The 27,780-nt window shown below is 47.4% G+C and overlaps 1 protein-coding gene across 22 annotated transcripts in view; it reads right to left on the reverse strand.

Annotated features, from left to right (window-relative positions):
• Nucleotides 1-27,780, reverse strand: part of CELF2 (CUGBP Elav-like family member 2) — a 529,514-nt gene that overhangs the window by 163,524 nt on the left and 338,210 nt on the right. For all 22 annotated transcript variants that reach the window (XM_077340258.1, XM_077340257.1, XM_077340256.1 and 19 more), the window contains one exon: nucleotides 23,973-24,169. In XM_077340258.1, the coding sequence (XP_077196373.1) occupies nucleotides 23,973-24,169 (197 nt within the window). The remainder of the gene's footprint in view (nucleotides 1-23,972; nucleotides 24,170-27,780) is intronic.

The following is a 27,780-nucleotide window of genomic DNA, read 5'->3' on the forward strand; positions in this document are numbered from 1 at the left end:
TGACTGTTGTGGTGTCAGGATCCCAAAGCCGCAATCTCCTTGGAGACTATGAAACCCACGGTCCTACCTGGGAAGACTCACCTGCCAGCCTCCACGATGGAGACACAGGTTGCTGAAGTTCTGAAGGGCAGGGGAAGGTGATGGAAGATCTATCTATCTGTCTGTCTGTCTCTCCGTCCATCCGTCCGTCCGCCCGCCCGTCTATCCAGTTATATATTTGTGTATTTATATTTTGACTTATATACTGCTGCTCTCAAAGACTTGCAGCAGTTTACAATAAAAGAAGAAAACAGAAGAAGAAAACTACCCAATCCCCCAAATCCCCAATATATTAAAAAAATGGCTGTTCTATGGTATTAAAGAATTGAGGCTTTTGAACTCTGGTGCTGGAGAAGACTCTTGTGTGTCCCTTGGACTGCAAGGCGAACAAACCGGTCAGTCCTAGAGGAGATCAGCCCTGCCTGCTCCGTAGAAGGCCAGATCCTGAAGAGGAAACTCAAATACTTTGGCCACCTCATGAGAAGGAAGGACTCCCTGGAGAAGAGCCTAATGCTGGGAGTGATCGAGGGCAAAAGAAGAAGGGGACGACAGAGAATGAGGCGGCTGGATGGAGTCACTGAAGCAGTAGGTGCAAACTTAAATGGATTCGGGGGAATGGTAGAGGACAGGAAGGCCTGGAGGATCATTGTCCATGGGGTCGCGATGGGTCAGACACGACTTTGCACCTAACAACAACAACAACATGGCGTTAATACTGCCCAGCAGAAATGAGAGTTCTATCCTTAGGAGCAAGGGTCCCGTTCTAAGTCTAGGAAATCCACTGATGATAATTCCTGGACCTCAGCCCAGCCTCAACCATACGCCCGGCGAAATCTGGTAACTCCGGCAGGGCCCTTAGCTCTTCCAGGAGCTCATTCACCAGGCTAGGGCCAGGGCTTTTTCAGCCCTGGCCTTGGTTGAAGCCAGGCGAATATCCCAGGGGCCTGGAACAACCAGCAGATTCATACCTGCAGAGCGGAGTGCCCTGCGGTTGGCGTAGGCCGACAAGTGGTCCCGCAGATATGCAGGGCCCAAGATGCATATAGCCTTAAAAGTTAAGACCAATACCTTAAACTTGATCTGGAAACAGACTGGTAATCAGTGCAGATATCGTAGTACCGGCTGAATGTGGGCCCTCCAATGAGCAAGAGACAGCTCTGCCCTCAGGGCCCAGCAACGAGAAAAGGGCAGTGGCTGGGCAAGACAGGACTCCCCACCACAGCACCATTGGCACAGATGCCTCATCACTTGAGCACAAGATCGGCATGGCTGGCAGCTGAGAGAGCCCACCAAGGGAGGGAAGGAGGGAGGGTGGAAGCCAAACATGGCAGCCGGGCCTGCCTGAGAGTAAGGGCCCTGAAGCAGCCAAATTTTGAAGCTTGAGGGGTGGGGATGTCAGGGATGAAGTGGACAGCATGATTATGATGGTCACTACCTTGCTGCTGGGGCACAGGCAATTGGTAACTGAGCCGAGCCCATTCTGAGACCTCCTGGGGCCTTCCGATGAGAGAAGGAGATTATCAGAATGGTGGAACGCAGCATTGGCCCAGGGACAACCAAGAAACCCGACGTCTGGATAGCCCAGGCAAACTTGAAGCTGTCATATCCTGGAAGCTAAGCAGGGTTGACCCCGTCTAGTGTTTGGATGGGAGACTGCCCAGGATTTGGGTGGTAGTTCCTCCAGGGAACACCAGGGGTCATGACACAGAGCTAGACAATGGCGAACCACCTCTGAACGTCCCTCGCCTGGCTGCGACCCTTCAGATCTCAGAAGATAAGCAGGACTGACCCTGCCTAGGATTTGGATGGGAGACCTCCAAGGATTTGGGTGGTTGTTCCTCCAAGGAACACCAGGGGTCATGACACAGAGCCAGACGATGGCACATGACCTCCAAACATCCCTTGCCTGGTTGCCAGTCATTCCTCCCGGCTACACTATGTAAACACGCCATGCGATAAATTAATAATATCACGGCCATCTTTTCCCCTGGATCAAACGTATCAGGTTTGATAGGGCTATTTCTGTTTTTGCTATAGGGGCGAGAAACTGGTGCGGAATGTCCAAACGGCATGTCAGTCGATTCCAGGGAGCATGGCCTTGGCTCGTCTCCAAGGGGATTGCTGCTACTGACCTTTGAATTACAACCCTGGACTTCCAAGGGGAACTCCCATGCAAGTGCAGATTGGGGCTGATCCTGACGAACGTCCAACATCTGACAAGGGACCATCCAGGTCAGGGTGGAACGTTCACGACTAACACTAAACGAGTTTTGGAGCCTAGATGGAGGATTCTCATGTGGTTTGGATTTGACAGCTACCAACTAAGCAAAGAAACGGGCTTGGTATCTCCTTCGTCCATCACAGTCAGAGTAGTTCAGCAGTGGAATAGGCTGCCTAAGGAGGTGGTGAGCTCCCCCTCACTGGCAGTCTTCAAGCAAAGGTTGGATACACACTTTTCTTGGATGCTTTAGGATGCTCAGGGCTGATCCTGCGTTGAGCAGGGGGTTGGACTAGATGGCCTTTATGGCCCCTTCCAACTCTATGATTCTATGATTCTATGATTCTATCTCCTGTACCCCTGAGCTGCTCCGGAAGGCCAAGGAGGAATCACCGAAAAACCTCCATCCATTCTCTTGAGCAAGGTCTTCTGCATGTGAAGCAGGAGCTCATGCAGAAATGGGAAAGCGGGAGAGTCCTTGCTGAGCTCCCTCCTCAAGCTTCACCTCCTCTAGGTTCTTTCCCCAAATCTCCTAATATTTCCCAAACCAGAGTTGGTGAACATTCTCTATTCTCAAAGGTACTATAAATGGTATCCACGGTACTGTAATGTCCACCAACAACTCCCCGGGTACCCACCAAGTGCTTTTAGAAAGTAGATAGGGCCAATTGGGGCTTTTGGAGCAAATTGGGGCAAATTGGAGGGCAAGCTTGTTGTAGTGGTTAGCCAGTGCGGACTTCTAATCTGGCAAGCCGGGTTTGATTCTGTGCTCCCCCACATGCAGCCAGCTGGGTGACCCTGGGCTCGCCACAGCACTGAGAAAGTTGTTCTGACTCAGCAGTAATATCAGGGCTCTTTCAGCCTCACCCACCTCACAGGGTGTCTATGGTGGAGAGAGGAAAGGGAAGGCGAATGTAAGCCTCTTTGAGACTCCTTCTGGTAGAGAAAAGTGGCATATAAGAACCAGCTCTTCTTCTTCTTCAGTAATCTCAGGGCTCTCTCAGCCTCACCCACCTCACAGGGGGTCTGTTGTGGGGAGAGGAAAGGAAAGGCGAATGGAAGCCGCTTTGAGACTCCTTCTGGCAGAGAAAAGTGGCATATAAGAACCAACTCTTCTTCTTCTTCAGTAATCTCAGGGCTCTCTCAGCCTCACCCACCTCACAGGGGGTCTGTTGTGAGGAGAGGAAAGGGAGGGTGAATGGAAGCTGCTTTGAGACTCCTTAGGTAGAGAAAAGCGGCATATAAGTACCAACTCTTTTTCTTTTCATCAGCAGGGTTTCTGATCGGTTGCGCAGATTAAAAGAAATCCCTTTAAACAGACTTTCTGCCTGAAATGTTGACGAGTTACGCTTAGCATTGCATATAACCTGGATCCCTAGAATTTTGTGGTTAGCATCCTGGGCTGGCCCTTTTGGAACTGTGCCCAAAGCCCTTTGTGAGAATTCAGAAAGGTGTCCACAGAGACCGGACGGCCAGGGGACCCTTATTCTATCCCATCATTCCAAATACGATACAGCACAGGGTCCTATTTCTGCATCACAGCACGTCGCCATCTCTTTTTCAGAGCTCTGCCATGTCTTATATATGCATAAGGATTTTCCGAGCCAAGAAAAGGGAAAAGCTAGGAACGAAGCCCTGATTATTAAAATATTAGAAGTTTGGGATGAAAGCAACTCGTAAAACGCTAAGAAGCGTTTCAGAAACTATTTCTTCAGAACTTCAAGGACAGGATGGGTTTTTTTTTTCCCGTTTCGTTTTTCAAAAAGCATTTGCTACAGAACACTTTCCCGATATTTGCGGGTTTTCTCCTCTCGGTAAACACAGCACTTAATTACTTTAATAGATAGGCTAAAGCAAGATGCATTATTATTTTAGCAGCGCAAGACGCTCTTCTTGAAAACGCTGTGCTTGAAAAGCAATAAACAAAACGTATCAGTGCTTTCAAAGCTGAGCTGTTATCCCCTTCTCCCCCTCCCTCAGGAAAAAAATGATTTATGTGTGTGTGTGTGTGTGTGTGTGTGTGCATGTGTGTATTTGGGAACAAAAGCATAGGGAAGAATAAGGTTAGATGAACCAGGTTGCTTTCTGTTCCATAGTAATATTTTGTTTTAATTTTTCTGCACGGAAATAAGTTTGCTGTTTTTTAAACAAAAATCCAGGAATATTCATTCATTCATTCATTCATTCATTCATTCATTCATTCATTCATTCATTCATTCATTCATTCATTCATTCATTCATTCATTCGCTATACCACCCTTCCCTATGGCCCTGAGAGGTTTACATTAAACGTTGTGGAATGCCCAAACAGATATGAGGAATCCGTTAAGGGCCTCTCTGACATCATCACATAATGAACCAATTTAGGCTGCGAACTCTGGGCTGGGATATCCCTGGTGATTTGGGGGTGGAGCCCAAGGATGGTAAGATTCGGGGAGGGGCCGGAACTCAACAGGGCTGCCTCTGTCTCTCCTTGGCTTCGCTGGATGGTCTTCAGCAAGAAGGCACCTGGAGAATTCGTCAAAACAAATTCACTTCAGTCCTGGGATGTTCCGTCCCACGACTCTCATGTTAATGGCCATCGCGCCAACCGGCAACCAGGCTGTAAGGAAAAGTGCTGGAACGAGCTGGAAAATTCCTCTCTGCAGAAATTTCCTCTGCTTCTCAGAGCCACAAAACAATGGAGTGATCACAATTCAGAGCCGCGGAACAACGGAGTAATCAACGTGTCCTTGGATAAAGGATTTGCTTTGTTGCGCCTTACAAAAGTGGAGACAACAGCAGATTTGCAAGTCGGCAGACAGAGGAGTAGAGTGGAAGGGAAGGGGGGGTGGAAAAAGGAAATTCAGACAAACTTTGTGCTGGGTGTAAAGATCCCCGTGGCTCATGCTATTTAGGATGCTTAGGGCTGATCCTGCGTTGAGCAGGGGGTTGGACTAGATGGCCTGTATGGCCCCTTCCAACTCTAGGATTCTGTGATTCTATGATTCTATTTCCCCCCATTTGGAGATACTAATTTGTCAAGAACCAAGAAACATGAGCCATTCGAAGCCGACCTGCACTACCAATATGGGATTTGTCCTTCGTTCGGTTCTTTGTGGTCAGTTTTTTTAAAAAAAACTCTGTGAGATGTTCATGTTGCAGATGGTTCTCCTGCGTGGAAATTCACAATATTTGACACCTGCAGTCCCAAAGGAAAGCTCTGAGCTTTACGTTTTTTCCACGGGATAAATGTGCACGAGATATTTTCCATTTTCTAACGGGACCCTTCTAAGGCAGAATCACATATTGTTAGTCCAGTTCTGCTTTGAACGGCTCACATTCCTTCTAGGCCTCTAAACCTATTGAAGTTGATGGGCTTGAAGGGCTTAACTCTGATTGAGACAGTATTATAATTCCGTTGCTACCCATCCAAGTAGAGCCTCTTGTGGCGCAGAGTGGTAAGGCAGCCGTCTGAAAGCTCTGCCCATGAGGCTGGGAGTTCGATCCCAGCAGCCGGCTCAAGGTTGACTCAGCCTTCCATCCTTCCGAGGTCAGTAAAATGAGGACCCAGCTTGCTTGCTGGGGGGCAAATGGTAATGACTGGGGAAGGCACTGGCAAACCACCCCGTATTGAGTCTGCCATGAAAACGCTGGAGGGCGTCACCCCAAGGGTCAGACATGACCCAGTGCTTGCACAGGGGATACCTTTACCTTTTTACCCATCCAAGTATTAGGGAGCTACCTGAACTCTCATGTATAGGGTTGGATCTACGTGTAGGGTTGTGGTTAGGAGCGGCAGCCTCTAATCTGGAGAACTGGCTTCAATACCCCACTCCTCCACATGTGGCCCTTGGGCTGACCTTGGGCCATTCTCAGTTCTCTCAGAGCTCTCTCAGCCCCACCAACCTCACAGGGTGTCTGTTGTGGGGGGGGAGGGGGGAGGAAAGGAAGGCAATTGTAAGCTTCTTTCAGATGCCTTTGGGTAGTGAAAAGCGGGGAATAAGAACCAACTCTTCTCCTTGCTACAACTAATGAATTGCCTCCTTTTTAGCTACTCTTGACCGCAATGAAAGACAATACAGTCCCCTATCCGTTAAATGGGTAAAGACCCAAGGATTATGTTGGCAGGGACAAGTAACTCTCCACCATATTTTCCTTAAAGAATTAAAAGCTCATTATTTGCTGGTCAAGATCATTAGATTAAAAGCACTTGAAGGAAAGAAGAATAATCTATATGCACAAAATCCATGGGAATAGATCAGGGGGGCATGGGTGGGAGTAGAGAGGAAAGGAGTTGTGAATTTCCTGCCTTGTTCAAGGGGTTGGATTAGATCATAGAATCATAGAGTTGGAAGGGACCTCCTAAGTCATCTACTCCAACCCCCTGCACTCACAACCCTATCGCTCATCCACTGTAACCTGCCACTGTAACCTGCCACCCCCCTGAATCTTCATAGAATCCTTCTGGATCTATGGGATGGAGGCTGTAGTATGAAGAACAGCTGGGCAAAGTTGAGCAAAAAGGCTAATATTAGCAGCCATGTTGTGGGTGGAGCATTAGCCTACAGTCTGTGGTCAGACCTCCATGGTTTTGTAACGCACAGAAGGGAACACGGGGATGAAACACACACTTGTGCATCCTGAACAGGTGACTAGAAGAACTTGTAGATCTCACGGCTACCACTAACCAGCTCTGGCTTTAGCAAGGAAATGAAGAGAGAAGGGTCAAGCCAGCTACTTGGCCCAAGAGGTTGGAGAAAACAACCTACAAGGAGAACACCTACAAGGAGGCTCTTAAAAAGCTACCGTTTCCAGACTGGAGGACTCACAACCGGCCTGCAGGCTGTAGTTTGACCCAGGCCCTGCTGCCCTGCCTCTTCCTGCTCCTGCAAAGGGGGCATTTGGCCCAGTGCACCTCATCTGCCCCAGATTTGTGCTCCTGCATGGGAGCCGGTGCAGCGAACTTCCCAGTGCGGAAACGGAGAGATACATTCTTGTTGACCACAGACAGCCCTGGGCTCACCCTGTTCTCAGCTGTGCCAAAGTAATCTCTGACTCTTTTTCTGTCTCTTCCTTGCAGGCACCCAGAGCGATTTCTCATTTCAAACATTCGGTGACACTTCCCCAGCACACCAGGGCAAGGCAGCGTTAAAAACATTAAATTGCCGTAAAGAAGCTGCCGAAGAGCTCGCGTTACGGGCCGTCCATCAGAAGGCTGAGAAGGGCAGGGGGGGAGAATGCTTCTGCCAAGAGTTCCTCACACATCCGAGCAGAGTGAATTAAAACTGACACCCGGAGAGAAGAGAAAATCTAATTGAACGAGAGACAACACAGCACACTCTGCTATAGAAACAGAGGGCCCCGGTGGAATTGCTCAGGTTAATACTGTCCAACTTAAAACAACAATAATTTTATATCTCGTGATCTGCAAACAGAAAAGGAAAGCTCGTGTTTAAATATCCTGACATTAAACGGAGAGGAAATGGCAAGGAAGAAAATAACAGGGGCGGGGGGGAGGGACTACCAAAACTTCCAGCTAGCGGTAGGGAGAAAAAAGGCAGAATACATTGCTGAATTGAGCATGGACAAGAGTCACGGTGGGGAAATCAGGGTTCTAGTCTCTGACAATATTGGCTATAATTAAGTTAGTTGAGTCACAAAAAAGGCTATTAATGTTTTAACTGGTATTCCCCGCCTTCACACAATTTTCAGGGATGACTATGAATGCCTGCCTATTTAAAAAGAAACGTCCTCAGCCTGTATGGGCTTATTTATTTATATTATTTTTAAAAATATATTAAATATTGAATTATGCCACCAAAGGTATTCTATCTATCTGTCTGCTATTTATATTATACCCTGGCCTTTTCCCCCACTGGGGACCTATAGGAGCTTCCCACATTCTCTTCTCCATTTTACCCTAACAACGACCCTGCGAAGTAAGTTAGTCTGTGAGTGTGTGACTGGCCAAAGGCTCAATGCTAATTTCTGTGGCAGAGAGGAGACTTGAACCTGGATCTTCCAGATGCTAGTCCGATGCTCTAAACCAGGGGTAGTCAACCTGTGGTCCTCCAGATGTTCATGGACTACAATTCCCATGAGAATTATAGTCCATGAACATCTGGAGGGCCACAGGTTGACTACTCCTGCTCTAAACCACTACACCACACTGGCTTGTTGACCCTTAGTGATCACTGACTTGATATGCCCCCCCCCCCCTGTGGCCAGCCCAGGAAGTTATGCCCTCACTATGCATTGAATTGGTTGGCCCTTGGTGATGTCAACGCATGATCAAATCTGACTGGCTATGCAGCATCACATCACCATCACGCCTCATATACAATACTTGATTATCAGGTTCATTGTATAAAGCCAACAATGAAAACATATTTAAGGATCTTTCTGGGGTAGGTTAGGCTTGACTGACCTGAGATGAGCCAGCATGCTTCCATGGAAGAGTAGGCACCTTCCAACTCTATGATTTGAATCTGAGTCTCCCAGCTCTTAGACCAGGGGTGGCCAAACCATGGACTACAATTCCCACGAACCACTGCCAGCATCGTGCCAAACTGTGCTCTCCAAATGTCCATGGACTACAGTTCCCATGAACCACTGCCAGCGTCATGCCAAATTGTGCTCTCCAAATGTCCATGGACTACAGTTCGCATGAACCACTGCCAGCATCGTGCCAAACTGTGCTCTCCAAATGTCCATGGACTACAATTCCCATGAACCACTGCCAGCATCATGCCAAACTGTGCTCTCCAAATGTCCATGGACTACAGTTCGCATGAACCACTGCCAGCATCATGCCAAACTGTGCTCTCCAAATGTCCATGGACTACAGTTCCCATGAGCCACTGCCAGCCAACCCACTGCTCAAAGCATCCAAGAAAAGTGTGTATCCAGCCTTTGCTTGAAGACCGCCAGTGAGGGGGAACTCACCACCTCCTTAGGCAGCCTATTCCATGGCTGAACTACTCTGATTGCGAATCTTCCTCCTGAATCTGAAAAGTTATTAATTTGCATTATTTACAGTCTGCCTTTGTTACTTGGACAGAGGGCGGAGTCAACTGAGTGAAAGACCTGTCCATCCTGAAACTACTACATCTCAAATTTCCCCCTGATATCTAGTGGATACTATTATCCACGTAGTTTAAAGCCATCACTGCAGGTCCTATCCTCTGCTGCCAATAGGAACCGTTCCCTACCCTCCTCTAAGTAACAACCAGAAAGAGAGCAATCATGTCCCCACTCGGTCGCCTTCACTCCAGGCGAAATGCGCCCAAATCCCTAAACTTTTCCTCATTAAACTTGATCCCCAGGCCCAGGATCCCCTCCTCATCACCCTCCTCTGCCCCCTCTCCCTTTTATCCACATCCCTTTGGAACTGAGGCCTCCAGAACTGCACACAGGACTCCAGGTGCAATCTGAGCGACAGCAGGACAAAAATATCCTGCAATTTCGATGCGATGCCTCTGTTGATCCAGATTTGCCTTTTTTTTTTAACTGCCTCACCACACTGTCTGCTCGTATTTCATCCCAAGGCCCCAATATACCAGCCACTGCTGCATTGTGCCTGTAACATTTACCCAGGCCAAGAGCGGAATGTCTGAAGACTTCCGTCTGAACAGGGGGCAACAGTGAATATTCTGCAGATTCCGTCCCGTACCCGGAAGATTTCTTTGATCGACGCTTGTTTAAAATCACTACGTACAATCCTTCACGTCTCCGCTTTATGGCTTTGGCCTAATTAAAAATGTAATGACGGATCTATGGTTATCTATCCTAAGGAATCACTAATTGGGTGGGCTCATTAAAAGAAAACCCTTGGAAACTATGCCAGCCTGAACTTACTGACATATTTTACAGTTCATTTCTTCTATCAAACTTAAGTCCTTGCGCGTCAGTTCTGCTAAGGCGCAGCTTACTATACAAACAAATACCTTTAATACGGTTAATTTTTCTCCTCTGGAAAACAACAACTACTACTACTACAACAACGACACAACAGCGCAATACTCTCAAAAGCATCGGTTATTTAAAATCAAAGCTTTAATCTACCAGCGAGCCGAATTCCCCCCTCTGTTTCTCTCTCCTTTCAAATAACCATACATTTATGCACCGCCGGGTCTAATCTGAAGTGTCAAAGACTGACACATCCCACTTAAAGCTACGTCCTCATGGGCATAGATTAGGGAATAATGAGGTGCAGGGGAAAGCCGGAACAACCTAATGGAAATGTTCTGTTTTAATTTATGCACTTGCATCAGCCCCCCTCCCCCGCTTTCAAGAGTCCTAATTTTTTTTTTTTAAGGAGATATTATAAGATGACCTAGTTCCTTGATGAACATTTCACTCAAAGAGTTGTTATTGGATTATTAAGATTATATTAAGCAGGGTGCTCTCTACAGCCTTTTGACCATGGAGGAGCCCCTGAAATAATTCTCCAGGCTTTGAGGAGCCCAGGAAGTGATGTCAGCTGGCCACACCTCCCTCTTATGCCCCCTGGAAGTGACATCACCACCTGTGTCAACAGGCAGGCTCGAGGAGGACTGAGAGGGTGAGAGAGACAGGAGGCGGTTTAAGGCGGGAAGAGGCGTGGAGGCTCCGCCCCCTCCCAGACACACGCTCAGGAGAAGGGAGGGAGAGCAACGAAATTGGCTGGTTCCTTTGCTTGTGGAAGAGTCCATTAAGGCAGGAGGGGAGAGGCTACGGACCCTCAGGGGTCCACAGACCGATAGTTAAGACTTCCTGGTCTCTAGTATACTAGTATATCAGAGCGACATATACGGCTTGTCTCTTGGTGGTGGTGGAAAGAGCCATCAAATAACAGGTGACTATGACGACCCCAGGGGGCTCTCACATCAAGAGACGGACAGAAGTCATTTGCCATTACTAACCTCTGCGCAATGACCCTGAACTTCCAGAGCGTGTCTCCCATCCAAGTACTAAGCAGGGCTGACTCTGCTTACCTTCTCAGATCTGAGGAGACAGGGTTGTCTGGGGCATCCATTTTATATTATTATTATTATTATTATTATTATTATTATTATTATTATTATTATTATTATTATTATTATTATTATTATTATTATTATTATTCCTCCCCTCCTCCTCCTCCTCCTATTATTCCTATTATTATTCATTGTCTTAATGTTTTAATGGGGTTTTTATGGATGTATTGTGTTTATTGTTTTATATTGTAAGCCGCCGTGAGACATTTATCGAGAGTGGCAGGGTTAAAATTCAAATAAAAATTAATCAATTAATTTATAGGCCACCCCTCTTACAGTATACATACTAATAAAGGTAAAGGTAAAGGTATCCCCTGTGCAAGCACCGAGTCATGTCTGACCCTTGGGGTGACGCCCTCCAGCGTTTTCATGGCAGACTCAATATGGGTTGGTTTGCCAGTGCCTTCCCCGGTCATTACCGTTTACCCCCCAGCAAGCTGGGTACTCATTTTACCGACCCCGGAAGGATGTAAGGCGGAGTCAACCTTGAGCCAGCTGCTAGGATTGAACTCCCAGCCTCATGGGCAGAGCTTCGGACTGCATGTCTGCTGCCTTACCACTCTGAGCCACAAGAGGCTCTTTACATACTAATAGCATCCATCAAAACCTTAAAACGTTACAATTTAAAGGTTTCCATTCCTTTTCCTTTCTTCACTGCTCCACTGGCATTTCTATGCAGCGTTCTTCCAAAAGCCTATGTTGGGAGGTCCCTCTGTGTGGGGAATAAACCGGTACATCTGGAGATATTAGAATTGAGGGAGGTGGAGGAAAGCCCATAGTTGTGTCTTGTTTTTGTCCTGGCCTCAGTCGTAGGCTTGGCGGAAGTGCACCATTTTACAGGCCCGGCAGAACTTCACTAGCTCCATCAGGGCTCCTTCCACCAGGCGGAAGCCAGGGCTGAAGTCTTAAATATATATATATACAAAATTAACTCCTGCCCAAAATTAACTTCCACTTCCAACAAGAAATCCCAGTGTTTCAAGAAACCCTGTTTGAGAAAGCCTACCTTAAAGGTTACCACCAGCACCTTGAGCTGGATCCAGAAACTCCACCAGCAAAAAAACAAAGCTGATTTTCCTACCCATTTATATTCCTGTCAATATTTTCGAGTTCTCCACCAGGTAGGTTTATTCACGTTGTGTCTGTGATGTTATACGCTTTTTTTTTTAAACACTCTGATGGCATTTATCCGCTTGGTGTCCGTCATTTATACGTGCAATTAGCATAATGAATCACACCGATTCACTGATGCACAAACCCGGCTCAAAAGGGATATATTTCACAAGGAAAACCTGAGGCAAGTAAACAGAGAGTGGTATGAAAGAAGCACAGGTTTTGAGTTGCATTGAGGGGGGGACGGATGGAAAACACAGAACACAGAAGTCGATGAAAGCAACTTATCGAATATAGAACAAGACGCTCCCGAATACTTTCTCTGCTGCATAGTATTCTTTCTAAGTATTAAGTGGTGTCAATATTTTATGTTGTTGGTCCTTTTCCTTAAAAACCTGCTGTTTTCTGCAAAAATGGTGGGGTTTGCATGTGTTTCCAACTCTTGTCATTCTTCGTCTTATCGTTGCATCTGCAGAAGGGTTGAACTGATTTGATAAACCTGCAAGTTGCCTGATACAAAATCCCAGAGGCGTAGACTCTAGCCGTCAGCTGTTCTCCGAATCCTGAGGTCTTTTAAACGGGAGACGCTAAGGACCCACTTGAGGTGCAGACGGCGGGTGCTTTATCACTGACCTATGACCTCTTCCCCGTGAAAGAGCGGTGTCTGTACCACGCACGGCTTTTGACCTTGCACAGAGCGCAATACAAGGTCTGTAAACAGACTCCACCAGGGGTCCTCAATCAATTTCTGGCTGCCGGCACACGCTTACCCGCTGCTACCCGATGCATGCCTTGAAGGCTGCAGCATTCACGGAGGGTAAAATAAATGGCTGCGTTTTGAGTGGGTCAGGAGGGTGGACACTAATAAGGTCCTATGGAGTTTGGCTTGTCAGCCAACACCCGAGTCCGTGGCAAGAGGAACTGAGAGTAGGGAACAGAGAGAGTGTTTCCCGGACGTGGACAGCCCTGAGTAAAAGCAGATCCGCAGCTCGGAGTTCTCAAATTTGAGAGAGAGCCATTCTTGATTAACGGTACCTGTAACCTGTAGCAGAGCTGGCATCAGCATACCTGTAGGGGGTACAGTTGTCAGGGCCTTCTGCTCCTGGGGGGGACAATGCTGTCACATGAACCACTGAGCTTCACTGGGGGAAAAGATGCAGGTGGTAATCTGGAAATTTTTAAACAGAGGCTGGAGAGCCATCTGATGGAGAGGCTGATTCTGTGAAGGCTCAAGGATGTGGCAGGTTACAGTGGATGAGCGAGAGGGTTGTGAGTGTCCTGCAAAGTGCAGGGGGTTGGACTAGATGACCCAGGAGGACCCTTCCAACTCTATGATTCTAAATTCCGTCTAAACCTCCGGAAGAAGTTCCTGACAATCAGAGTGATTTCTCAGTGGAACAGGCTTCCTTGGGAGGTGGTGGGTTCTCCATCTTGGGAGATTTTTAAACAGAGGCTGGAGAGCCATCTTACAGAGAGGCTGATTCTGTGAAGGCTCAAGAGGGTGGCAAGTGACAGTGGATGAGCGACAGGGTTGTGAGTGTCCTGCAAAGTGCAGGGGGTTGGACTAGATGACCCAGGAGGACCCTTCCAACTCTATGATTCTAAATTCCGTCTAAACCTCCGGAAGAAGTTCCTGACAATCAGAGCGGTTTCTCAGTGGAACAGGCTTCCTTGGGAGGTGGTGGGTTCTCCATCTTGGGAGATTTTTAAACAGAGGCTGGAGAGCCATCTGACGGAGAGGCTGATTCTGTGAAGGTTCAAGGTGACAGTGGATGAACGATAGGGTTGTGAGTGTCCTGTAGTGCAGGGGGTTGGACTAGATGACTCTATGATTCTATGATTCCATTCTATGGTAGAGAGTCGTGGTGTTTTTTGACGTCAACAGCAGGTGACGCTCTCCAGCCACGTGCTTTTGGAGCTAGGCCACGCCTGAGGGCCATGGGCAGAGGGAGGTCACTTAGGAAGTTGGCCCAGAAGGTTGATATTAGTGTGGTATAGAGAGGTGGTTTCTAATGTGGCAAGGGGCGTAAGGACTTAGACGGTCCCTTAGATATGTACGTTGTTATTCTGTATGTACAACATTTATACAGCGCTTATACACATGGCGCTTTTGATACGCAGTGTACTGCTTTGCTGATGCAGGAATATAAAATAGGGCAAAACCAGTGAGCTGTGGGTTCGATCTGAGTAAGTGAGGACACAATTGAATTGAAAACTGGTGTGTGTGTGTGTGTGTGTGTGTGTGTGGGTCAAAAAAGCAGGGCTGAGAAATTCGAAATCCATGCTGCCATCTTGTAAGCTAAGTCAGCTTGATTTACCTTACAATGCATGTGGGAAAACGATGCCCAGGGAGCCAAAGAACCTTAATGAGTGGGATGCCAAATTGAGATCTGAGTGCGAGATTTCCGGACACGCCACTAACTCACTTTCTTCGTTGCTAGGCTGAGCAGCACACGGTGATCGCAAACCAACTGCATTGATTCGTTTTAAATTTTTAATTTGAAACAGTGTGTGGCCGCCTTTCTACCCGGCAGGAACTCGAGGTAGCTCTTATAATGGAAATAATCATAAAAGACAATAAAACACACGAAAACCGCAAGTTAAAACTCAATAATTCAGAACTGGTCACTGATAGAAGAGTGAATCAAAAAGCGGTCATGAATAAAACTGTTTTCAGTTGCTAGTCAAGGTCATAGAATCATAGAATCATAGAGTTGGAAGGGGCCATACAGGCCATCTAGTCCAACCCCCTGCTCAACACAGGATCAGCCCAGAGCATCCTAAAGCATCCAAGTAAAGTGTGTATCCAACCTTTGCTTGAAGACTGCCAGTGAGGGGGAGCTCACCACCTCCTTAGGCAGCCTATTCCACTGCTGAACTCTCTGACTGTGAACATTTTTTTCCTGATATCTAGCCTATATCGTTGTACTTGTAGTTTAAACCCATTACTGTGTGTCCTCTCCTCTGCAGCCAACGGAAACAGCATCCTGCCCTCCTCCAAGTGACAACCTTTCAAATACTTAAAGAGGGCTATCATGTCCCCTCTCAGCCTCCTTTTCTCCAGGCTGAACATTCCCAAGTCCCTCAACCTATCTTCATAGGGCTTGGTCCCCTGGCCCCAGATCATCCTCGTTGCTCTCATCATGACTAAGAATTTTGAGATCATCAGTTCTAGCAGTTCTCCTCTGGAAAAGAAGTTAGTTTTTATACCCCTCTTTTCACTGCCCAAAGGAGTTTCAAAGCAGCTGACAATCGCCTTTCCCTTTGTCCCCCCACAACAGACATCCTGGGAGGGAGGTGGGGCTGAGAGAGCTCTGAGAGATCTGAGACTGGCCCAAAGTAACCCAAGCAGGCCTCACGTGTCTCCAACCAGCTGATAATCACCTACCTTTCTTCTGCTCAAAACAGACACCCTGTGAGGGATGTGGGGCTGAGAGAGCTCTGACGGAATCTGCTCTGGGAGAACATCTCTGACTGGCCCAAGGTCACCCAGCTGGCTGCTTGTGGAGGAACGGGGAACTAACCAGATTAGAAGCCACTGCTCTTAGCCCCAACAAGCTGACTTGGGCCGTGGCATCATCACACCCATTTGCTGGCGGAGTATGACACTGGTTAGATAAAGAAGAGTGAATTGGTGTGAAGCAAGGTCACCAGCCATGTTGACATTTGGTGTTGCAGGTCAATACGGTTTCCTTCACTTGGCAAATTGTTTTTGCAAGAAAGGACCACTGCTGTGGTAAGGCAGGTTTAGGGACAAAATAGGGAGAAAGTGAGGGAAAATATACCCTGAGAGAACGGCTCGCTTTATAGCCACATAGTTCTGGTCACCGTATCTCAAAAAGGACATTGCAGAGTAGAGGGCAACCAACAGGATCAGGGGGGTGTCTAGGCTCAAGAGTCTGGGACAAGAGATGACTACAGAAGGACATGATAAAATTAGGCATGGGGTAGAGAGTGTTGACAAAGAAAATTTCCTGCTTTCCCAGAATTGTAGCATTCGAGGGCACCCAACGAAGAGGATAGGCGGTAGGTTCAATACTTCTTTATAGAGAGTGTGATTAACAATGTGGAATTTGCTACTGGAAGATGCAGTAACATCCACAGGAATAGATAGCTCTCAAAGAGAGTTTAGATAGTTTCATGAAGGAGAGGTCTTTCAGTGGTTATTAGCCATGGTGGCTGAGGAGAACCTCCACACTCAGAGGCACGAAGCCTCTGAATCCCAGAGCCAGGAGGCAACATCAGGGGAAGATCTCAGGCCCCTCTGCCCTATTGTTGGCCCTAGGCCACTGTGTGAGGCAGGATGTTAGACTAGATGGACCATTGGTCTGATCCAGCAGGGGTCTTCTGATGTTCTCATGAAGGCCTCGGCCTCTCTGCCCTGTTCTTGACCCTCCAGAGGAACTGGTTGGCCACTGTGTGAGGTAGGATGTTAGACTAGATGGACCATTGGTCTGATCCAGCAGGGGTCTTCTGATGTTCTCATGAAGGCCTCGGCCTCTCTGCCCTGTTCTTGACCCTCCAGAGGAACTGGTTGGCCACTGTGTGAGGTAGGATGTTAGACTAGATGGACCATTGGTCTGATCCAGCAGGGGTCTTCTGATGTTCTCATGAAGGCCTCGGCCTCTCTGCCCTGTTCTTGACCCTCCAGAGGAACTGGTTGGCCACTGTGTGAGGTAGGATGTTAGACTAGATGGACCATTGGTCTGATCCAGCAGGGGTCTTCTGATGTTCTCATGAAGGCCTCGGCCTCTCTGCCCTGTTCTTGACCCTCCAGAGGAACTGGTTGACCACTGTGTGAGACAGGATGCTGGACTCAATGGACCATTGGCTTGATCCAGCAGGGTTCTTCTTACATTCTTATTTTAAAAAATGACTGTTTAGGGGTGGAGAATAAACTTGAGGAATGAGTCAAAGAAGATGTTCGCCAGAAGAGGAAGGCACAAATGTTATGGCAAAACAGAACCGTGAAAAGGCAGAGTCACGGGCCACCTGAGTTTTTGAACTCCTGGGGTGGGGGGATATGATGGTTTTCTCCCCCTGTCCATAAGGCATCTGTCTTGCTGATCTCAGGATTTTTCGACTCATCTGTGGAAAGAATAGGATGGGTGGGGGAATCAGAGGAAAGGTCCAGAGGACAGTGAGCATGAGTCATCAAAGGTCCAGCCGGGTTAACCTGTGGCAAGAAATTCAAGCGAGCTTGGTAGGAGAAAGGTCTTGGAACATCTAGTGACATGAAGGTTTAGATGGGGTGGGTGGGAGGAATACAGGTTTGTGCTTGCAGTAAGAAGGGGGGGGGGTAGAAAAGAGGAAGGAGCGAAGAATTGCCAGATCTGCTACCTGGTGAGCATAGAAACATATGGGTGTGCTTTTAAAATCTTTTTTTTAAAAAAATCTTACAGTTAGGATTGTGAAATACATGAAGCTGCAGTAGACCCAATCTGAGCCCTGAGAGTTTACGTGGTGTAGTGGTTAGGAGTGGAGAGCCGGGTTTGATTCCCTGCTCCTCCACATGCAGCTACCTTGGGCTTGTCACAGCCCTGATAGTGCTGTTCTCACACAGCAGTGCTGCCAGAGCTCTCTCAGCCCCACCTACCCCACAGTGTGCCTGTGTGGGGACAAGACGGGAAAGTGATTGTAAGCTGCTTTGAGACTCCTTCTGGTAGAGAAAAGCAGGATATAAAATAACTATTATTATTATTATTATTATTATTATTATTATTATTATTATTATTATTATTATTATTATTTTACAACAATTGTAAATTTTCTTCCCTCTCAAGAACCAAAATCACATTCCAAAATTACATTTTAACACCACTCCAACCACCTACAGACAGATATCATAAAAAACATTTTAAGATTAAAACCAGCGCTAAAATACATACGGATGCATAAAAATAATGCCAAATAATTAAAACAGGGCCAAAATACGTACCGAGACATAACAAGAACTATGAATAACGTTGGTCAGGGGGAGAGGGATCGCTGAAGGAATGTCAAGCAATTAAAAACACAACTAAAATATAGACGCAGGCATAAAAAAACAATTAAAACATTGGTCAGGAAGGAGGGACCATTGAAGGGCTGCTGAACAATTAAAACAGGATTGAAATACATATGAAGGCATAAAAACAGCAATAAAACATTGGTCAGAACAGAGGGAGCACGAAAGAGATGGCAAACAATTAAAAATAGAACTAAAATGCATATGAAGACATACAAACAGCAATGAAAACATTGGTCAGGAATGAAGGATTAAGCGATATCAAACAGAAAAAATACAGCTAAAATACATAAAGGATATGGGGGGCGTGGCTATGGTGCCGTGAAGAGGACGCACGTTCCAGGAGCTCTCGGAAGAAATCATTAAAATAAGGTAACAGATTTTTTTTTCACCTCAGAAGTCTTATATATCTCCACTATCTGCTTGATAAACAGTCTTATTATAAGACCAGTTTCGGTTTCACTTATCGTTATGTTTTTGGTGGGGTGTTTCTGTTGATTGTCTGTTATTTATTAATTATAATAAAAATAATAAAAATTAATTAAAATACATAAAGATAAAGGTATCCCCTGTGCAAGAACCAAGTCATGTCTGACCCTTGGGGTGACGCCCTCCAGCGTTTTCATGGCAGACTCAATATGGGGTGGTTTGCCAGTGCCTTCCCCAGTCATGACCGTTTACCCCCCAGCAAGCTGGGTCCTCATTTTACCGACCTTGGAAGGATGGAAGGCTGAGTCAACCTTGAGCCGGCTGCTGGGATTGAACTCCCAGCCTCATGGGCAGAACTTTCAGACTGCATGTTACTTCCTTACCACTCTGCGCCACAAGAGGCTCCAAAACATAAAAAACAATAATTGAAACATTGGTTGGGACGGAGCATTCATTAAGGGAATGCTGGACATCTAAAAGCAGAACTAAAACACAAAGACAGTATAACAACTAAGAAAACCTCGGTCAGGAAAAAAGGGGTCATTGAGGTAGTTGAGGGGGTCCCAAACAATTAAAAACAGAACTAAAATCTATACGGAGACATAACAACAACCGCCAAAACCTTTATCAGAGAAGAAGGACCTTGGAGGGAATGCCAAATGAAATGAAAAAATGTCTTCATCCGCTGGAAGGAGATCATACAAAAGGGGACAGAAGACGGCAGCTCTAAGAGGCTTGGTATAGAAATGAAATTATAGATAAATAAGCCTATGATGGGCAAAGGGGAGAAATCATCAAAACAACGAGGGGGGCATGGAGAGTCTCTGCTACGATGCCGGCAGGTACAGATAATGTCGTTAACAGAGAATCCATGAAGGGCAAAGACAATAAAGGAGAAACCTTCACTAGGAAGGCCTCTGTTTGTTTTGCACATTCTCTTTTGGGCAAATATGTACATTTGGGTTTAATAAGTCTACAATCAATATTATGCCTTGGCAATCCTTAGCGGACCAGACTGCCTCTGATATGGGATCCGCTTGCGCCTCTACACCCCCTCCCACCCCACCCACCCCCTGCCTCCCCAAATGTCATGACGGTAAGACATTTAACACCGTTATTGCTGGACAGCCTTTGCGCTCGGACGAAGGGGCTGGAGGAAATTATAGTGAGTCTAGCTCGTGCTTGGTCCAATCCCCAGCACCTCCAGCACAATCCTACAGTTGTAGGATTTCCTAGCTACACGACACATGCGCCATATGATAAAGAGACAATGTAATTGGATAACCTCCAGCACAAAGGATCTTGGGTAGCAGGGCTAAGAAGGAATCTTTCCGAGAAAAAGAGCGGCCGGTCAGAGAAGATTTTCACAGTACGGTTCTAAACAGGATGTTATTTCTTATTTATTTATTTCATTGACTTGTAATTAGATTTAGAGGAATGCCTGTCTTGGGGAGGTGTACACTGTACATCAATTGAGAGTTGGTCAGTAGAAAATTGGCAGCCATAAAAATATGCTTATAGAGCCTCTTGTGGCGCAGAGTGGTAAGGCAGCAGACATGCAGTCTGAAAGCTCTGCCCATGAGGCTGGGAGTTTGATCCCAGCAGCCGGCTCAAGGTTGACTCAGCCTTTCATCCTTCCGAGGTCAGTAAAATGAGTACCCAGCTTGCTTGTAATGACTGGGGAAGGCACTGGCAAACCACCCTGTATTGAGTATGCCATGAAAACACTGGAGGGCGTCACCCCAAGGGTCAGACATGACCCGGTGCTTGAACAGGGGATACCTTTACCTTTACCTTTAAAAATATGCTTAGAATTCATTCTGCGTGCCTTGAAAAGTGTTGAGATCTGCACCATCCGTAGTGCACATGATTCAAAAGTGTGTGAAGAATATCTAGCAAGGGGCATGAGGGGGTATATGTAACTAGCATATTTAGATTAGGAACTTTCTGGAATTTTCAGATAATCTTCTCCTGATTGGCTCAATTGAAGACTTCCTGTTCCTTGGGGCACCTCCCCCCCCCAATTCCCTCCAGAACAACAATCAGTCAGTTAAACAGTTGAGGATCTCTCTCTTCTCCTCTCAATCTAACTATTTTATTCTTGTAAATAGTCGGTGCTTGACTTTTTGCATACTTAAACTCTGACAACAACAACACACCACTATACAGCCACTTTAGAACAAGACAGGTGTCTGAAATGCAGATTTTGGGAGAAGCGTCCCCAGACACATGATGCTTGCAAAATGTGCAGGTGTGTGCTTGTACGCATAGATGCCAATTCCCTTGCCTGACTGTTCCCTATTTTCCTAAGCCACACACAAAAAAGAGTTTGCTTTTCCAGAGGGAGTGGGAGAGACTATCTGACTACAGCAGATAATCTTTAAGCAGAGAACAGATGCTATCCCTGAGAAAGCAAGCAAATGAAGAAAAAGATGTTTTTATACCCTGTTTTTCTTTACCTGAAGCAGCTTACAATCGCCTAGCCTTCCTCCCCCCACAACAGACACCTTGTGAGGCAGGTGGGGCTGAGAGAGCTCTGAGGGAACTGTGATTGGCTCAAGGTTACCCAGCATTACACCCTCCGGTCCCCAAAGCCCACCCTCCCCAGGGTCCACTCCCAAAATCTCCAGGTATTTTCCCCCTTGGAGTTGACAACCTTGTTCAATGGTCCAGGTGTGAAGGAGAAATGGGAGGGGGCTGGCAGGTAGAGTTGCCAAACCTCAGTTGGGGCCTGGGGATCCCCTGGTTTGGAGCATCTCCCCCCTTTTAGGGCTCCTAGAAACCATGGGAAATTTCCAAGAGCAGGGAGGGAAGAAGCAGGAAGTAGATGTGATGTCCCTGTGCCACCCGGAAGCAACGTAGGGATGTTAGAGGGAGGGGAACGCTCTAGGGCTTTGGCCAAACTCTATGGAAAGAAGTCAATTTTACCATAGAGATTTTGCCCACAAACTAGAGTGTTGCCCCAACGTCCGTGGCACGCTACATCACTTCCAGGTAATGTAGGGATGTCATGTTTACTTCCTGGTTTTCCTTCCCTGTTCCCAGTAAGTCCCCCCCCCCTCAAAAAAGCCTTGCTGGCTGGTCCCATGGACTTAGCGACCTTACTGTAGCAGGGGAAGAAGAAGGGAGAAGTAGGGGGCACGTCACAGAGGCATGGCTCTTCTACATCATGCAGTATAACTCTGCGGTGGGTGAAGTCAACCACAGTTTCTGCTGCCTGGCTTGGTCAACAAGGCAACCTGCACAAGGAAACAATAACTGGATAGGTGGTTTTGAGACTCCATGGATTCCAGGCATGATGCTCCCCCTGTCTTTCAGGAACACTGCAGCCTTTTCCCCTTTTGCGTAAACACATTGCAACTCCAGAGTTGTAAAACCAGAGGCTAGGAAGAGTTGAAGGAGAAAGGCTTAGCTCTTTCTCCGATCCGTATTGAATTGGCAGCTGCCTGGAGACGTTAGAAAAACAAGTGAAGTAGGACATTTGTCGTTCGAGGGTAGGGAAGCCAGTTGGGTCTGACAGCAGAGGAGAAAAGCCGCAGCCCTCAGTCGCTTTTGACAAGAACCGCGAGGAGCTCAGACAGACAGTAGCCTGGCAAAGGGCTCAAACGGATCTGCCCCTCTTCTCTTCCCTGCCAGGGAGGAGGAGCTGTTTGCCCAGGCAAAGGGGACTGTAGCCGATTCAGAGCAAAACCTTCGTGTCCCAAAAATCCTTACAATAACAAGACTGTCCGGAAGGTCATTGAAGAGACGTCTGCAAAGGCTTGTAAGACAGGCCTGTCATTTTCCGGGTGGGGCCTGCAGATCTTCTGCTATTACGTCTCGAGATAGCAGAGGTCAGATCCCCTGGAGAAAAAGGCTGCTCTGGAGGGTGGATTTTGTGGCACTGTAACCTGCTTAGGCCTCTCCCCTTCCCAAACCCTACCCTCTCCAGATTCCACCCCCCCTCAAAAAAAAATCTCCAGGTATTTCCCCAACACTCAGCAAAGTTCTACAACAAGGGCCCATTCTAGTGACATCACTCAGGCACCTTCCTGGCACTTCCCCAATAGCTCGTGCTTTTGGATAAATAAAAGGCTGCCATATAGAGGACGGTGCAGAGTTGTTCCCTCCTGCCCTGGAGGGGTGGACCAAAACCAATGGGATGAAATTGATTCAAAAGAAATTCCGTCTAAACCTCTGGAAGAAGTTCCTGACAGTTAGAGCGGTTTCTCAGTGGAACAGGCTTCCTCAGGAGGTGGTGGGTTCTCCATCTTTGGAGATTTTTAAACAGAGGCTGGATAGCCATCTGACAGAGAGGCTGATTCTGTGAAGGTTCAAGGGGGTGGCAGGTGATAGTGGATGAGCGATAGGGATGTGAGTGTTCTGCATACTGCAGGGGGTTGGACTAGATGACCCAGGAGGCCCCTTCCAACTCTATGATTCTATGATTCTATGATTCAAAATGTGGGGAAGAAATTGGTCAGAGGAGAATCCTGAACACCCGTGATTCACTTCTAGGTAACATCTCATCGCTTCTTCCATTTCGTTACCAGCTATCCAGACGCAAGCCAAGTGAAGGCACAAATCAGAGATTTTGCTGTTATCTGATACGGTTATTAATCATAGAATCACAGAATCATAGAGTTGGAAGGGGCCATGCAGGACATCTAATCCAGCCTCCAGCTCTACGCAGGATCAGCCCAAAGCATCCTAAAGCATCCAAGAAAAGTGTGTATCCAACCTTGGCTTGAAGACTGCCAGTGAGGGGGAGCTCACCACCTCCTTAAGCAGCCTATTCCACTGCTGAACTACTCTGACTGTGAAAATTTCTTCCTGATATCTAGCCTATATCGTTGTACTTGAAGTTTAAACCCATTACTGCGTGTCCTCTCCTCTGCAGCCAACAGAAACAGATTCCTGCCCTCCTCCAAGTGACAACCTTTCAAATACTTAAAGAGGGCTATCATGTCCCCTCTCAACCTCCTTTTCTCCAGGCTGAACATTCCCAAGTCCCTCAACCTATCTTCATAGGGCTTGGTCCCTTGGTTCCTTATTAATGTCCAGGTGGGGCCTGGATATCTCCCAGAATCGCCCCACCCCCAAATCTTCTGGATCTTCCCAATCCGGAATGGCCCACTCTATTAATTTACTCCCACAACAACCTCCTACTACAACAAGTTATCCCTACCTTTGCTTTGGGGAGGATTCTGGCTCCGATCTCGGAGAACGTTGATCTGGTAGACAGCTCCGTAAGGCTCGAAGAGTTCTTTCAGCTCTTTTTCCGACCAGGAACGGGGGATCTGTCCGACGAACATTTTAATGGCATCGGGATCAGGTTGGTCGGAATGATCCAGAGCGCCGTTCATCTTGTTAGCGGTGCCGTTACTAGAGAGAGGAACAAGGAAGAGAGAGAAAGGGGAACGTTAGCGGAGGGACACCTTTTTGGAAATCATTTGCTTAGCGCATGAAAAAGAACAGCAACGAAAGGCAAGTGGCGGCACGGGGGTAAACAAAGCCCAATTGCTCCCCCACCGCGCGGATTCAGTCCTGCCGTTCACAAAAACGCCACGTTAATGCCACGGAGCACAACATGAAAAAACGCACAATGCAGATCTGTAATTAGGTTATTCTCTATGCTCGGCATGCTGCCCTTAGAATCCGTCGTGTACCGAGAATCCAGCAAGTTCTACGCCTTTGGATGCTGGAGGGAAAGGCCATGTTGAGAAGTGTGGGAGATCCTTGATGGTGTCCTGCAGAACGGCGCACCAGCATGGGTGCTCGTGCCACCGAGGGCCCATTGACTTTTCGTTTCTGAGGGTGCGTGTTTGGAATTTAAGAAAAAAGTCATACGAAAGGAATGCAAAACAACAAGAGAGAGTCGACGGTCAGAGCGCAACACCCACGAGGAACTCGCGGCCTGAACAAAACCCTCCCTGTTTACGCTTCAAATTGCTACACAGACTATTTGAATACATTTCGGCCGATAAGTTGCCTCAAAGGCAGTCTTCCAGCTGAGAAGAGCTGGAGTGCAGTCTTGAGAAACTTTCTGCTTCTTCTCTGAAGATGAACTCTAATTCCATGGGATCCCTACTTGTAAGGACTTGAAGCAATCCGCGTCCCTCAGGTGTGATGTTAGGCAGTGGGTGCCGGGCCGCGGCTCCCTCTCCCCGCCCCCCCCCCGCAGTAAAAAACTTCCCAGGCCGCAAGTTTGCGGCCTGGGAAGCTTCTTACTGCGGGGGGGGGGGGGAGAGGGAATCAGGGCTGCGCCCGCGCATTGCGCATGTGTTCGGGCTGCGCATGCGCAAATGCGCCATGTGCGGCCAAAATCACGCATGCACGGCCCCTTTCGCGCATGCGAAGTGTCGCGCATGCGCAGTTTTGGCCATGCACTGCACATGTGTGCATGCGCGGCCTGGCCGCGCATGTGCAATGTGCGGCCGCGCATGCACAGCATGTGCAGGAGGGCACTTGCCCTGCCGGTCCCCAGCCTCAAAAAGGTTGGGGACCACTGATGTTAGGCATGCAGTCCTTCCACAACCGCACTTCCGTGTTTGCTAACGGGGCCAAATATTTCGGCAATCTTTTTCACAGTGACGCAAGTGTCCGGGCCATGCTCGTAAGTTGCTCCTCAGTCAAAGATCAAAACCCACGAAAGGAAGGCAGACTCCTGAAATCCACTTCCTATGAAAAAAATAATCATAAAAGGGTGGTGGGGGAGGAAGCAGGACCTGGCAAGGGAACCCATGTGTGTATACGCTTGCCTCAAGGCTACAAACTCGCACAAAGAGAAATTATTTAGGCCTCTGTGCTTCATTCCTCCTGAAGCACAAGCACACCTGAACACATTAATATGCCTCTATTAACTTCTGTCCTTCTCCTGGGTCCTGAAGGGAGGCGAAGTGACATGAAAGGCACATTTTGAAAACTGACAATGAAAAGTTTGATCACTGATTTTGCAACGGGCCTAACCTTGGCTTGCCCTGCCAGGGGGATACATTTCAATTAAATAATACCATCTTTTCACTCTCTTTCTGTTTAGCCTCCTAGATCATGATGGGAAGGGGGGAGGGGAGGCGGAAACCAACCCCGGATGTCTTTTTAGGGAGGCTTGGGGGGACTGGAATGTCAGGCTCAGCAAGGTAGCTGGTTTAAGCAACGGCAGACACTAGAACTTTTTGACTCCCCTTCCATAGATGAACAGGTGGAAAAAAGGCTTTCCCCTGCCCTCATTCCAGGATCAGAATTAATTTCCCTTTTTTTGATTCTAGCAGTGCATAAATTGTGCCATCACATTCCTTCGGGTAAATTAAATAAAAATTTTTTTTATGTTATTGTTTTAATTTAAACTTATTATTTTTTTAATGCAGGGATTGTATCGACCCCCCAAAAGGAAATCTGCCCTGAGTTCCCAAAGATACAGCAGACTATAAATCCCATAAATAAATAAATTTCTACCTGTTACAATTATGTTAGCACCTGATTCGCCTAGTTTTCGTATGCTCCAACTTCAATGAGGAGAGGGAAAGATGGACTAAACCAGTGTTGGAGAAGAATGAGATTATAAATGTGAATCAAGACCTAGCTTTTCTATTATGGGATGTGGCCCGACATACCGCCAGGTCTCTGGCATTCTATTTCTTGGCAACTCGACATAAAATAAAAATGCGTAAACTTTTGTGATTTCCCCCATGTGATAACATACATAAATTAATTTATTTATTATGACACTTATTAACTGCATGCTCTCAGCCAGCTGATTCGTGGCCGTCTACAACAATGAAAAAACAGTAAAAACGTACATAAAAACAACCCAAAAACCCCTCAACTACCCCAATGCCCCTTAAAACTCAATACAGCCCCTTCAACCCAGTGCCTCGGGGGGTAGGCAGAGGAGGGGCCCAAAAGATCTTCCTTCCCCCAGTGTCAACCAAATGCCTGGTGGAAGAGCTCTGTCTTGCAGGCCCTGCAGAAGTGAAACAGCTCTGTCAGGGCTCTTAGGTCTTCTGGGGGCTTGTTCCACTAGGTAGGGGCCAGGACCGAAAAGACCCTGGCCCTGGCTGAGGCCAGGTGTACTTCATGTAGGCCAGGGATCACCAGACTGTTCGAACCCACAGACCCAAGAGTGCTAAGGGAGGCATAGCGAGTTAGATAGTCATATCATGGCTTAAGGCTTAAAGCCAAAGAGCGTTATAAAGGGAAGGAATTATATATTTTTTATCTACTGCACTGTATGATGTACAATATGTTGTTCCCTGCCCTGAAGATGCAATGGGATGGCAGTCTAGAAATGTAATAATCTGTTCCACATAATATATTTCTAGTGAGGCCTTGGAGGAGGAGCTGGTCTCATGGCTTAAGTGCCACACTTAACACCCACTCAGGGCGGCTGTCCTGTCCCTGAGTGCCTCCTCCTCCAACCAGCTTGCCTGTCTGCCTAGCGACCAGCCAGTCACCTTCCGTCCCTCACCCCTGAACGCCCCCTCCTCCTTCTACTTCCCTCTGAGGCTCGGAGGCTGCAGATCCCTGCTGTGTAAGAGCTGCTTCTGCTGGTGAGTTCCCTAACAGCTGCCTGCAGCCTTTCCAGGTCCTGGGGGGAGGCCTTCTGCAGAGTTCTTCCACCCCCCCATCCCCCAATCTAGCGCCCGTTGTACTCCTGAATGCAACTGGCTTGGCCCCTAGCAGCAACAGCAGCAACAATTATGTTTTTAAAAAATCTCTCTCAGCCTTTCTCCAGGGAGCTCAGAGTGATCTACAAGGGGTTTTCCTACTGCCCCGCTGGAATTCTGACTGGGAATTATGCAAGCCCTTCATCCCAGCTTATCCCTACAGATGCCTCAACAAGATGGCCATGCGGACAGACTATCGACAAAACGAGTAAATGACAAGATTTATTTATTTATATTTGGATTTATCATCTGCCCTCTCTCTGGCAACTCAGCGTGGGTTACAACAAAACAAAATACACAAAGAGGATAGAGCACCTGTGTCTAAATGTT

This window comes from Paroedura picta, chromosome 5 (assembly GCF_049243985.1).
Source record: "Paroedura picta isolate Pp20150507F chromosome 5, Ppicta_v3.0, whole genome shotgun sequence".
Lineage (NCBI taxonomy): Eukaryota > Metazoa > Chordata > Lepidosauria > Squamata > Gekkonidae > Paroedura > Paroedura picta.